The sequence below is a fragment of the Malaclemys terrapin genome, chromosome 1 (assembly GCF_027887155.1).
Source record: "Malaclemys terrapin pileata isolate rMalTer1 chromosome 1, rMalTer1.hap1, whole genome shotgun sequence".
Classification (NCBI taxonomy): domain Eukaryota; kingdom Metazoa; phylum Chordata; order Testudines; family Emydidae; genus Malaclemys; species Malaclemys terrapin.
Window position 1 is genome coordinate 336,383,337 of NC_071505.1, and position 14,247 is coordinate 336,397,583.

General features: G+C 44.7%; 1 protein-coding gene across 1 annotated transcript in view; it reads left to right on the forward strand.

The window, feature by feature from the left end:
- NARS2 (asparaginyl-tRNA synthetase 2, mitochondrial) overlaps positions 1-13,929 on the forward strand; it is a 71,434-nt gene extending 57,505 nt beyond the window's left edge. Inside the window, exons 11-14 of the mRNA XM_054015773.1 lie at positions 54-191; positions 1,866-1,963; positions 5,681-5,707; positions 13,110-13,929. Of these exons, the coding sequence (XP_053871748.1) occupies positions 54-191; positions 1,866-1,963; positions 5,681-5,707; positions 13,110-13,254 (408 nt within the window). The 3' untranslated portion in view covers positions 13,255-13,929. The remainder of the gene's footprint in view (positions 1-53; positions 192-1,865; positions 1,964-5,680; positions 5,708-13,109) is intronic.
- Positions 13,930-14,247: the final 318 nt, after the last annotated feature.

A 14,247-nucleotide genomic window follows, 5' to 3' on the forward strand; every position in this document is an offset into this window, starting at 1 on the left:
TGCACTACTGCAGGGTCCAACTTCCCTTGCTCTCCATGTTATTGTCTTTACAGTGGGGCAGCGATCTCCAAACTGAACATGAGAAATACCTGGTGAAGCACTGCGGCGAGGTTCCTGTGTTTGTGGTTAACTACCCGTATGATCTCAAACCTTTCTACATGCGGGACAATGAAGATGGACCTCAACACACAGTAAGTCCGTGTGTATGCATCTCCATACCTTTTGGTCACGCGCGCTGTCCTCCCTCATCCTACCTAGCAATAGATTAGCATCATTCTGGTCTCCAGTCAGAAGCAGGAGATAAGATACATCAATCAACTGCAACAGTTAAGACCCATGCTAGACCCTTTCCTTCCTTTAGAGAGAGATCCAAAACAGGAGAGAATCCAGTCGGTCAAGAGAAGAATGGACAGGCTAGGTCTTTGGAAGGCAGCCAGTTAGGTTTGCTGTTGTCAGTTTCTTTTTAAGGGAAGTTCAAACATAAAATACGGTAACACATTTTTTTTAAGAGGAGCCTCTTTCATGACAACCAATGCCCATAGTATTCCATGGCATTGTTTTCCAGCCTTCCTAGCCTAGTCTGTGGGTATTTTATCCTCCTACCAGCAGATGGTGACAGGAAATAGACTCCTTTTGGGTTCTGCTTTCAGCATGGGGTCCCTGTGCTGTGTGACTCCAGGCACTGTGTCTGGAGGAATTCCGCTGTGCCTTCGACAGTCGAGGCATATCTGCATTTGCCTGCCCCCTCCCCACCCCCCCAGCTTGCACTTCGTACCCCTTGGGGCTTGGGCACACACAGACTTACACCAAAATAACTGAATCGGTTTCATTTCACACGGGTTGTTATTTCGGTGCAGACACTTTTATGTCAGAATGAAAGGGGCCGACTTGGATTTGATTTTGGTATCAGCCTAGTATTTTTTACCCTCACTGGCAGATGGCTGTTGCATTTAGTGACCCTGCCCCTCTGCAAAATGCATTCCGCAAGTCCGAGGTAACGAAATGAAACATTTGCTGCTGCTATAAACAATCACGGCTGGAGAAGCTCCTCTGGAGTGTGTATATATTTACATAAGTGGTATCCTAGACTCAACAGCAGAAGCTCGAGTTGCAGTTGTAGTGACTGGATGGGAGAGCCCTCCCCACCTGGCAAGAGGGAGCAGCATTTGGGAAAGGATCTGTGAGGACCCCTGTAGAAGCCCATGTTTCCTCAGTGTGCTTCTTTGTCCCCCTCTAGCAACTGGAGCACAGGAGTACATGAGTCTGCTACAGTCTTGGGCTAACAGCCGGGTTTTTTAGCTCAGGCAGTAGAGGCTCCTGCTTTTCTATCCAGAGGTTCTGGGTTCGATCCCTTCTTCCAAGAACCAGCCAGAATATGTCTTCTGTGGAAGGTGTAACTTACAGGTCGAGGAGACATACCTACTCTGGCTTTGATCAAGTTAGCACCCATAGAAGTGTAGCCACCCCGACTAGATGGTTTCAGACAGGATCATACTCAGGGTGGCTAGCTGCTTGAACCGCCATAGCTACCCTTTTATTTTTTAGCACGCTAGCTTGATCAGAATTAGTGCATCTATGTTGTCTTGATCTGGAAATTACACCAAAGCTCCAGTGTAGACGTACCCTAGGATTCCTGATCTGTTGTATACCATATAAGCTATGCCATCTGTTACCTTGTGCTAGTCACTATGATGTCACTAACCAATGGGTTAGATCACTATCTATGTACTTGCATAGGGTCCATCTCCATAGTATCAGAGCACCTCACAAACAGGGATGAATTTATCCTCCCAGCAGCCCTGGGATTACTGTTGGACTGCACAGTTAAATGGCATGACTCAGTTTATGACTCTCTTTCCCCTAAGGTTGCAGCCGTTGATCTTCTGGTACCAGGAATAGGGGAGTTATGTGGCGGCAGCCTGAGAGAGGAGCGACTGCATTTTCTGCAATCACGCTTAGAGAGGTATGGAGAAACCCTATGGCTGATTACTAGCAGTAGCGGAGGAACAGTCTGGCAAGGGAGTGTCTCAGAGGCCACTGGAGTTTGGTGGGGGAAGGAGTAGATGTACAGACAGTAGATGTTCCGTTATGTTTATTGGCTTTGAAGAATCTGTTAATCAACTATTTATCTACTAAGCAAAATATGGCTGTATCCCCAAATGATGACTTGCTTCCGGCGTAAATATGCCACGTGCCTCTTTGTGTCATCTCACCACAGAAAAACGTTGCATGCTACTCAGAGAGGACCTCTCCTATCACATGGGCTCCAAGGAAGCTATCGGTAATCGTTAGGGCTGTCAAGCATTTAAAAATATTAATCGTGTGATTAATCGCGCTGTTAAACAATAATTGAATACCATTTATTTCAATATTTGGGATGTTTTCTCTATTTTCAAATATATTGATTTCAGTTACAATACAGAATACAAAGTGTACAGTGCTCACTTTATATTTAGTTTTGATTACAAATATTTGCACTGTAAAAAAACAAAAGAAATAGCATTTTTCAATTCACCTAATACAAGTCCTGTAGTGCAATCTCTTTATAATGAAAGTTGAACTTACAAATGTAGAATTATGTACAAAAAAACTCCATTAAAAAATAAAACAATGTAAAATTTTAGAGCCTGCAAGTCCACTCAGTCCTACTTCTTGTTCAGCCAATCGCTCCGACAAACAAGTTTATTTACATTGGCAGGAGAGAATGCTGCCTGCTTCTTGTTCACAATGTCACCTGAAAGTGAGAACAGGCATTCACGTGGCACTGTTGTAGCTGGTGTCACAAGATATTTACATGCCAGATGCGCTAAAGATTCATATGTCCCTTCATGCTTCAACCACCATTCCAGGGGACATGTGTCCATGCTGATGACGGGTTCTGCTCGATAACAATCCAAAGCAGTGTGGACTGATGGATGTTAATTTTCATCATCTGAGTGAGATGCCACCAGCAGAAGATCGATTTTTTTTTTGGTGGCTCAGGTTCTGTAGTTTCCGCATTGGACTGTTGCTCTTTTAAAACCTGAAAGCGTGCTTCACACCTCAGCCCTCTCAGATTTTGGAAGGCACGTCAGATTCTTAAACCTTGAGTCGAGTGCTGTAGCTATCTTTAGAAATCTCACATTAGTACCTTCTTTGCGTTTTGTGAAATCTGCAGTGAAAGGGTTCTTAAAATGAACCACATGTACTGGGTCATCATCCAAGACTGCCATAACATGAAATATATGGCAGAATGCGGGTAAAACAGAGCAGGGGACGTACAATTCTCTCCCAAGGTCAGTCACAAATTTAATTAATGCATTATTTTTTTAACAAGCATAGTCAGCATGGAAGCATGTCCGCTGGAATGGTGGCCAAAGCATGAAGGGGCATACGAATGTTTAGCATATTTGGCACGTAAATACCTTATAATGCCAGCTACAAAAGTGCCATGCAAATGCCTGTTCTCACTTTCTGGTGACATTATAAATAAGAAGTGTGCAGCATTATCTCCCGTAAATGTAAACAGATTTATTTGTCTTAGCGATTGGCTGAACAAGAAGTGGGGCTGAATGGACTTGTAGGCTCCGAAGTTTTACATTGTTTTGTTTTTGAGTGCAGTTACATAACAAAAAAAAATCTACATTTGTAAGTTGCACTTTCACGACAAAGAAATTGCACTACAGTCAGTACTTGTATGAGGTGAATTGAAAAATACACTCTACCCCGATACAACGCGGTCCTTGGGAGCCAAAAAATATCACCGCCTTATAGGTGAGACCGCATTATATCGGGTATGGTACGGTATGGCGTGCCGGGAAGAGCCGGTATGCCGTGCCAGACTGGACCTGCTTCCCCGGCGGTGATTTAAAGGGCTCGGTGCTCCAGCCGCTGCGGGGAGCCCCGGGCCCTTTAAATCACCGCCGGAGCTCTGGCAGCGGGGCTCGGCAGCGCTTTAAAGGGCCCGGGGCTCCCCGCTGCTTTACCGCGTTATATTCGAATTCGTTTTATATTGGGTCGTGTTATATCAGGGTAGAGATCTACTATTTCTTTTGTTTATCATTTTTACAGTGCAAATATTTTGTAATAAAAAATAATATACACTTTGATTTCAATTACAACACAGAATACAATATATATGAAAATGGAGAAAAACATGCAAAATATTTAATAAATTTCAATTGGTATTCTATTGTTTAACAGCGCAATTAAAACTGCTATTAATCGTGATTACTCTTTTTGAGTTAATCTCATGAGTTAACTGCGATTAATCAACAGCCCTAGTACTTGGGTCTGGCACCTGGACTCCCTCCTTAGGCCTTGTCCCCACTCACCAACACGGTAATTCACCACCAGTGGTAGCAAAGGTGGAAGCTGTAGTGTAGACAGGGCGTGGGTCTCTTTTCACAGTGTTGTCTAACCCTAAGGAACCGCACTGCGGTGAATTATAGCTATGAGCTTTGCTAGTGTAGATGCAGCCTCGGTGCTGTCATTTCAGAAAGTGTTGTTCTGTGCTAAGAGATGTTGATAAGCTAATTGGGAAGTGGAACCCATGTTAGTTTGTCACAGATTTCTGCTCTTTGACTCCACTCCACCCCACCCACTCCCCTGGCCTGTAGCAATCTGTGTGATTTCAAGGTGCTTTGAAGTCAGCATGAAGCAGCCCTGTCTCCAATTATTGAGGCTGCAGTCCTGTGATTCTGCAGGGGGGGAAATCCTCTTCACGGGGTTAAACTCAGATTCTCAGTGGACCCTTCACAGAACTCAGCCCTGCCCCTTTGGGCCAGACACATACATACAGTAGGCATTTTTGGAGGGCGATGAAATCCCAGTTTAACATTAGTTACACTTGGCAAATGCATTTAATACTTAGAGCAGTCACCTATTCAGCTGAGACATGTCTAGTTAATGAAGTACAGTGAAGCCCACTTCAGCATAACGAACCTAAGAAGGGCACTGGCATTCTGTAGCGGTACAGGGTCTGGGTGGGGTCTTCCATTTCAGGAGAGATTAAACCAGAAATGTTTAATTTGGAAAGTTGAGGAGTAAGAGCCCATACAACAGAGGTGTATAAATCAATGAAATGTATGTCTGCAATGGGCTAAAAGTCCAGCTCTGCTCTGAAGAGCAACTATATAAAAATGGCATCTTCTTACTCCGGAATCTCTTCCTTTTGAGTATTCAGGGTCAGATCTGCTGACTTGATCTGCTGAGTAAAGGAATTTTCATTGGTCTTAACTCATGTTTAGCCCTGAAGAGCTATTGTGACTAAGAGAGAGTTGGATTTTATAATACAACTGTATAAAGAAACTATGGCCCCGAGCCTGCAAAGACTTGCATGATGCTTAACTTCATTCACATGAGTATCCCAGTTGAAGACAATAGGACGATTCATATGTGTAAAGTTAAGTGTGCGCGCAAGTCTTTGCAGGATTGGGGTCTTACTGCATTAGAATTGGTACCATACATTTAAGAAGAGCATTGAAAATCTGTTCAACACCACCCACAAAGTACTACTTTGTATTTCAGAAACCTCTGCTATTGATTATGCTGCTTTCCTCTCTTCCCCTTTTTGTATTAATTAGTAATATCCTCCCTTTTCTTACTCTGTGTATTTCCACACAGTAAACTGTTAACAGATCACACCGCTGATACGGATCTGCTCCACTGATTTACTGACAAGAGTTTGTTTATTCCACAGATTAGGACTCGCAGATGCCTACCAATGGTAAGACTATATATTGCTTGGTCTACAAACAGTATCTGTTCTCTTACTACTATTACGGAAGAAGCCTTTTCATTTGGGCCCTCAGTGAGCTGCAGCCAGTCACAATGAAGTGGCCATCTCATCTAAACACAGTTTAACCACGTTACTTAAAGTTTATTCTCCCACTTGTTTAGTTGCAGCCGGAGTTGCATCTTTCATTATTGCACAAAATGGATTAACTTGCTGCTCATCAACAATTTTTAATATTAGATCCTTAAACTGTATGCAAAAACCCAGAATATTACTGAAAAATCCCAGGTGCTGTTGTATGAGAGAAATAGAGCACAAAAACCACAAGCAATTTTTGATCTTTAGTGGCTGCATGAACAACTCCACTTGCATTTGGCAGGGTAATGAGGCCAAAACACTTTCCCAACAGAGTAGTTGAAGTAGTTACAATTTTCCCCCTAAAGAAATAGAATAGAACAGTCCTTAAATTTAATAAGAGAAAAATAGGCTCCCTGAGTTTTCTCCTATTAAAGTGACTGTCCAGACGCTGTGTCCCTTTTGAAAAATTATGAATTATTTGTATTATCATAATAATGCTTAGGATATATCTGTTAATCATCTGGTAGAAGAATGATGTTGCAAAGTGTTTCAAACGTAGGAGAGTTTATCAAAAAGTGCTTGAGTAGTTAGAATAACCATTAGGGAGGAGAATGTTTTTTAAACCAATTGGATTAAGAGGCTGTAATGAATGCAGGATTCCCTCCTGCATCCTGAAACTTCTTGGGAATAGCACAGCACAAGGTACCATAAGCCTCTACATCAGCAATGTGTAGGCAAGGCAAATGAAACTTCTTCCCATCTTTCATGGATTTGTAGGCCAGAAGGACCATTATGATGAGCTAGTCTGACTTACTGCTTAGCACAAGACATAGAATTTCACCCAGTAATTTTGGTGTCAAGTCCGTAAATTCTGTTGGAACGATGGCATATTGTGGAGGAGTTCACTCACCGCAGGAGCACCTCCTAGTGGCCTGGCATGGCATGGTGGTTCTCTGCTCACTGAGTGCTGCCTTCCAATGGTCGCTCCAGTGCTGCAGTCGTCTCTTTCACCATCATTCCGCCCTTCAGCCAGATCATGATTTAGTCCATCCCTTCTGGGGTAATTATGTCCCAACTCAAAGGGACAAAAACTCTTCTATCCTTCCCCAAATCAATCGTCAGTTCACTTCTTTTCCCCCCTCCCGTGCTCTGTAGAGTTCATCCTCCCTCTGTCTGAGAGAGCTGCTTTCTCTGGAGGCCCAGCTCCTCCCAAACCACTGACACTCAGGACTTCTGCCCTGGAGCCTGTCTTCTCCCAGGCCTGCTTTAGAAAGTGTTTCTCCCCAGCTGCCCTCTCCCTTCAGAAACAGTCTCAGAGTCCTAGCTCCTTCCTGCAGGACCTCTATTGATCCTTTCCCTTAGTTTGTGCCTTCTTCCATTGCCAGCTTTCCTAGTCTTGCCCCCTCTTTCAAAGTTCTTACTCAGACCTGCCCTTCTCTTAGGGCCCGCTGCCCAGGGGTGTCCCTTCCCCTGCAATCCAGCTTTCCTTCCCAGCCTTCCCCTAATCTAGCTAGAATCCCAGGGCTTACTCCTCACTGCCTCTCTATTGCCAGAGAGTGACTGCAGACTCTTACTCTCACTCTCTCTCTCTTTCCATGGTGAAGCATACTTAACTGAATAGTCTATAGCCACCAACTATCATTGCTAAATACTCAGCCATTTATATCCTTTCACTCTGCCCTGTGTCCATCAGGTGCCTTTCTGCTACGACCCCATTTTCGTGATAAATATGTCATTCTCCTCAACTCCAGGGCACAGTTCAGAATATCTTCTACCTCTTTTTTCATTGATCCAAAGATTTTGCTGCCATTCTTTGAAAATTTTCTGCACTTGGCTTTAGAATTCCCGTTTACTCATGGTATTTCTATGTCAATCCTTCCTTTTCTTACAGTGCTTTTAGGTGTTTTGTCCCATCATTTCAGTCCCTCTTTACCCCGATATGCACTGGGATTCAGGCTAATGCTACATGTTTCCCCATCGGTACTAACTCTGTCACTAGAAATATAATTTGATTGATTAAATCACTTCTGCATTCGAAGAGACCCTTTCTTATTGCCATACGGCCTGAGACTGAGTCTGACCGCCGCTGCTGAGCGTCAGCCCCTTTCTGCTACAGACCGTCTCTCTTTATACTAACCAGCTTGCTCCTGACCAGCTGGGCTCATGATCAGTTAAGCCTGGCTCCTCGTCCAGGCGCAGCCTGGTGTTGTTAATTGGCCTCTCGGGCCGACTTTAGTCCCTTCAGGGCCCGCGTGGGATACATCTTTTGGAGGCATCCACTCATGACTTAGAGATTGCGAGTGAGGGAGAATCCTCCACGTCCGTAGGTCAGAATGCAGGCCGAGAGCAGCTCATCTGCACGGCACATGTTGTCAGAAAGCTGCCACCGGCTCAGGAAGTGGAGGGTGCTCAAGTCCAACAGCCGCAGCCGGTCTCTGCTTCCTCGTTGCACCTGTAGAGCAGAGAATGGTGATTGAGACAAATCATAGAGATATAGGAGTTGTCGTAGCACATCAGATGACTGATCCAATTAGGCTGCTCTCAGAAGTGCCGGGTGCTTCCAAGGAATGTGGCACCTAGTTTAATTGCACAAAGCTGTAGTGTGCCTGGAGAGTGGAGGTAACTTCTTACTATTCCCCATAGGAGGTCAGCTTAAGCCCTGCAGCATTCAACCTGCCTGGGCATGAATAGGGTCCTGCTGGTTGGCTGGATTTGAAACAATAGTTCTATGAAGATCCATGCTGGGAGATTGTGGCAGGCTACCAACATTAGCAGGAAGGCTGTGCCATATCTTTCTAACTTTCATGGGGAAGCACAAGGAGTCATTGTCAACAGCCTGTCTGTGTTGGTGCATGGGGTTTCCATCACGTTCTGGAGGCACTTTCTATTCTGTGCCCACAATCCACCCTCCCACCAACCGTACCTCCCATCAGGGAAGATGTGCCCTCCGGACACAGCATAGGGAGCAATTAACACTGTCGTAACATTCGCGGCTAAGAACATAAGAACGGCCGTACTGGGTCAGACCAAAGGTTCATCCAGCCCAGTATCCTGTCTACTGACAGTGGCCAATGCCAGGTGCCCCAGAGGGAGTGAACCTAACAGGCAATGATCAAGTGATCTCTCTCCTGCCATCCATCTCCACCCTCTGACAAACAGAGGCTAGAGACACCATTCCTTACCCCTCCTGGCTAATAGCCATTAATGGACTTAACCTCCATGAATTTATCTAGTTCACTTTTAAACCCTATTATTGTCCTAGCCTTCACAACCTCCTCAGGCAAGGAGAAGCTATTCCTCCTCAGCAGAGGGATAGCTTCTGATTTGGTACCTGGATTCCGCAGGGGCTGGTGCGCTGGAAATGCCGGGATAGGAGTGCACAAAAGTGCTCCCAAACCCTGATCTCCAGCATCCGCCCGAAGAGCGGGCAGTTATTGAGCTGATCTGCTTCGCTGTATCCGCTCCTAATTATCCATCAGTATTACGGCGGGATCGGTGGCAAATCCCCGAGTTGCAGTTGCACTGAGACTTACAATTACAGCAGGACGGAACTTGTTCTTTTTACATTTTAATGATTGAAGTTCGTCTCCAAATTCGACACAATGGCTCCTTGGAGGGTAATTGAAACGGCTATATGATTTTTAAAATAAAATATTGACGAATGTTTGCACAGGAAATGCTTTAAAATGCTCCTTTTCTGAGATCCTGCATAGAACAGAGTATCTTTGTTTGCCTTTTCCTTCCACTGATCATTGTGGGACCTCGGCAATCATAATCTGACCACTCCTCAGTGTGTTATTTAAGGAGTGGCTTGCCTCTAATGCACCCATTGTACCATTGGGAGAGGAGGGTGGAAGGAGAGAATCAGTGATCTGAAACAGACAGTGTTCCCAGCCCCATCGTTTATTCAGCTGACGAGTGGGCTTTAATAAGAAAATACAGTAAAATTCCTGAACCCATCTTGATCTCTTTCAGTTGGATACATTGTGTGTGTGTGTTGTAGGTTTTCCTTTGACTGATATTGGAGAGGGTCGTGCAGCATTGATTTGTGCAGTTAATTAAGATTATTTCCGCTGTCCTTTCTTTCACACTGTAACTAGCAAGGAACTCAGTCGCCTCATTTTAATGCTACTGGTTATCAAATTTGGGTATAAGCATCAGAGGGGCAGAGTGGTCCAGTTTCTAGGACCCTGGACTCCCGGGGGAATCAGGAGATCTGAGTTTTCTGGCTCTGTTGTGTCTTTGTTTCCCCTCCCACCCTTTGTCTGTCTTGCCTGTTTAGATTGTAAACTTGTTGGGGCAAGGACTCTCTCTCACTATGTATTTGTACAGCGCCTAGCACAATGGGGGCCTTTAGATGCTACCATAATAATAATAATAGGGACACTTTGTCCCCGAGCTGCTAGTTCTTGTACCGTGCCCACCCACACTGCACGGAGCAGCCCAGATGTTCTCTAGATATTGGACTCACTTCCTCATTCTGACTTTCATCGTGGACATAAATGTTGAAAGTAGCTTCACGCTTGTCCTTTTGGCATCTCTGCCTAGAGATCTGGATTTCCCAGCATTCGCTCAGTGGGATAGCGACAGAGCAGATGGGTACGTGTGATCTGCTCTTTGGAGGTGGAGGTTGCTCTGTCCCATTGGAATTCATTCCCTTTTTGATTGGAGGAGGGCTAACCAAGCTGGGCCCCTCCATGTTGTAATATTCTCCTCTGAGTTTCAGTGGCAAGTGTGATCTTTCTATCAATATACTGAGTAGGGTAGAGGTGACCCTCTGTGGCAACAGAAGAAGGAAAGAACGTAATGCCATTAGAAGTAAAAACTATCTAGGGCCATGACATTTCAGCTGCTTTCTCTCTTTGCGACCCACTGCCTTCTCACTCCCACTCCCCTTCTTTATTATACAGTGGAGAGCAGGGCAGCAGAGGTGACCTGAAATACAGCAGTGCTCACTGGCAGTGGGTGAGCTTCATCTGTTCTAGCATTTCCAACCAATGGGTAATAACAGCATTGATAGGCCGCATCTCCTCTGTGAACCACAATGCAAATGTTAAACTCACAATCCCCTTCTGAGGTGGGAAAATCGTGTCTTCCCTGTTTCATAGATGATGGTGCCCAGAGAGGGGAAATGACCTGCCCATAATGGCACGCAGTAAGTCAGTGACCTATTGAAATCAAGGAGAGTTTTTCCATTGACTCCAGGGAGTGCTGATTCAAGCCTTTGTCTTCGGTTCACAGAGCTTAAGTTTTGACCCGACTGCCTCTCAAACACAGCATGTCCTGTGTGCAACAGAAGCAGACATTATACCTACCATCAGTATGTAGCAATAGTCTGGATATTAACTGAAATATTCATTAACAGATACATAAGGCCAGAAGGGGACCACCACTCTGATCATCCAATCTGGCCTCCTGCACATGTCTTTCACCCTGTAGGGTCCTGAACAGCATAGGAAACTGAGAAGAACTTGGAGATGCAAAACTGAGGTTGTTTGAGGTCAGCATTGAACATCCCAAAGATCCAAGGCCTTTTCCAATGGGGAAAAAAATCAGTTTCTCCCCAGATGTGAGCAAAATCCTTTTCTTTCTGCTCTCGTCCCTCATGGGAGGGTTGGATCAGACAACAAAGCAAGATTTGTTTGGGATTGTTGTAATTTCACTAGAACTTCTTTCAGTTTTACAAAACATTTCCCCGCCTTGAATGTTCAGGTGCATGGGGTGCCTAGACACCTCTGTTCTTTCAGGCTCGCTTCTTTAACCAGCAGAGGGCAAGGAGATTTCAGTGTAATGAGGGGATTAAAAGGGATGGATTATGTTGTTTGGAAAGGAGGTAGAAATACATCCTACCGTGAATGGTAGCAAAGAGGGTGCTCCTTTTTGCCTTGCCCTGTAATATAGCAACAGGGCACGTGACAAAGATAAAAAGACACATGTTTGAAATGGATGAAAGGAAATGATTTTTTAACTTGGTATATAATGAACTCCTGGAATTCCGCACCCTGGGATGTTATTGCAGTACATAGTTTAGCAAGATTCAAAGGTTACACGGGCTATCAACTCTCCAGCTGCAGGGCATAAACTGATTGCCAGCTGGGGTCATGGAAGAATATTTCCCTTCATGGAATTACATTGCACAATCAGCCAGGTGCAGGGGGAGGGGTTCGCTTGCCTCTTAAGCGTCATGTGTGAGCCACTGCAAGAGACAGCATGCTGGGCTAGTCCGTGGCTATTTCGTGGTGGAAAATGTACAGGGTGCAGCGTGTTGAATAAAGAGACCCCCAAGGAGCATTTTCCAGCATAAAGGAAATTTTCCATGCATCTGCCACAACCTGCTTTTTCTCCTGTCAGTGCAGTATTGAAAATGTCTCAACTCCATCACTGGTGATGCGCTGACGGGGAAAGAGCTACTCCTGTAGCAGTTATCAGAAATGGGTTAAGTGCCTGATCCAAAGCCCATTGAAGGCAGTGGGAGCTTCCGTTAACTTTAATGGGCTCTAGGTCAGCACCCAGGTCTGAATGCGTAGGTTAGCCTAGTGCAGGTGTGAGCAGCCGCACTGCAAAGCCCTACCCAAACCCAAGTTGCTGTATCCTGTGTGTGTGTGTGTGTGTGTGTGTGTGTGTGTGTGTGTGTGTGTGCGCGCGTTGCTGCGGCTTCTGGGGATATATTCCAGGGTTGTTTGTGCTGTAGTACGCTGAGCCGCTGTATGATTCTTTCCTAGTGCATTGTGGGAGAACCTTTCTGTCCTTCTGGCACATAGGGGAGAATTGTGGGAAGACATTGGACATCTGCCAGCACTTCAATGATTTAGCCTGCGTCCTCACTGCAAAGCGGGTGTGTTAACAGCCTGAGCGAAAGCTCTAACCTGTACCCCCAGCTGGGTCAGCTAGCCTGGGCTTAAAACTCCAGATGTGAGAGGGTTATGTGTGTGGATGGGAGAGGAGGGGAACGAGGGGCAACACCTGAGGAAGTGCCTGAGTTAACTCTACAGTGAAGACATACCTTTAATACCAAGCCCTATTAGGCAATGGAATAGCGTGCCAGGGCACATTTTGGAAACCCCATCACTTAGCACATTTAAAACTGGACTTGATGGAAAATTAAAGAATCTCTGCAGGGCAAAATTCAGCATCAGTAGGGGAAGGACTAAATGAGCTAATTAGATGTCTTCCATCTCTAACTACAGATACTTTTGATGTTGCAAGAGTCTGGGTCAAGCAAAGTAATTAAGATGAAGGAAAAACTCAAAACGTAAAGAACCGCTTTCATTATCTGAGCACAACCATGTTGTAAATGTAACTATTTAAATTGCAGGTATCTAGATCTCCGGCAGTTTGGATCGGCCCCTCATGGAGGCTTCGGAATGGGGTTTGAGCGCTACCTGCAGTGCATCTTGGGAGTGGACAATATCAAAGATGTTATTCCTTTCCCGAGGTTTCCTCACTCCTGTCTTTTGTAGCTCCATGGCTGACTCACATGGACCAGTCTGCGCTGGAGTGTTTGTATGTATAATGTGTCTGCATTTGACTGCTTGTGATGATATTGGGGAAAGATGGAGAGAATTTTTGTACCAAATAATCCTGTGGTAAATTTAATGGAGGGAGTTCGGGAGCGAGACTTTTCTTGGGAGATTTAGATCCTACCACTTCTTAATATTATTTATATAGCACTTTAAATCTTCAAAGCACTTCAGGTGCATTAATGAATCTTACTTAACTAAAGGGTTAAAATCCTCATGGGAGGAACAAAAGTTAGGACTATAATGAATAAGCATTGTTGGGAGCTGATATTTTTTAATGCAAGACGTTAATAAGGGGGTGTGACCCAAGCACAGGACTGGGAGTCAGGAGTGCTATGAGGTTTAATTACATGTCTGTACAGTGCTTTGAAGATTGAATGTGATAGAACTGCTCGGTGTTACCATCACTGACACACATTTGCTTTTAAGAAATGGCTATTGTAAAGCGAGAGTCTCCTCCCCTGAATTAAGAGCACGTACATGTTGAGGTTGGAAAGTAGATCCTAATCAGCTGAACCTTGCCAGGAAAAATGTCTCTTATATTGTAACTGCCGGGGTGAGGGAGTTGATGGCAGTTGATTTTGTGAGTCAATAAAGATGCATAGTTGGCTTTTTCTCTCATGGTTTGTTTTTCAGTCATTAAATTTTGGTATTCATCATAATGGTGATTCCTTCAACCTGTTCAGGAACTGAATTCTTTACCTTACACCAGATGCAGAGCTCTGTAAGAGGTGATCTATGCATACTGTCTTAAAGAGAACACGAATTCATGGGAAGAAAGAAATGTTCGGTTAAGTGGAAGTACATTTGAGCCTCTGAAGCCAACATGTACTTCCCATTTTTCTTGAGAAATGATTTCACGTTCAACTGGCCAAGCAGATATCCCTGTATTTGTAAAGCCACCCTACAACTAATACACACTCCCAGTCATTG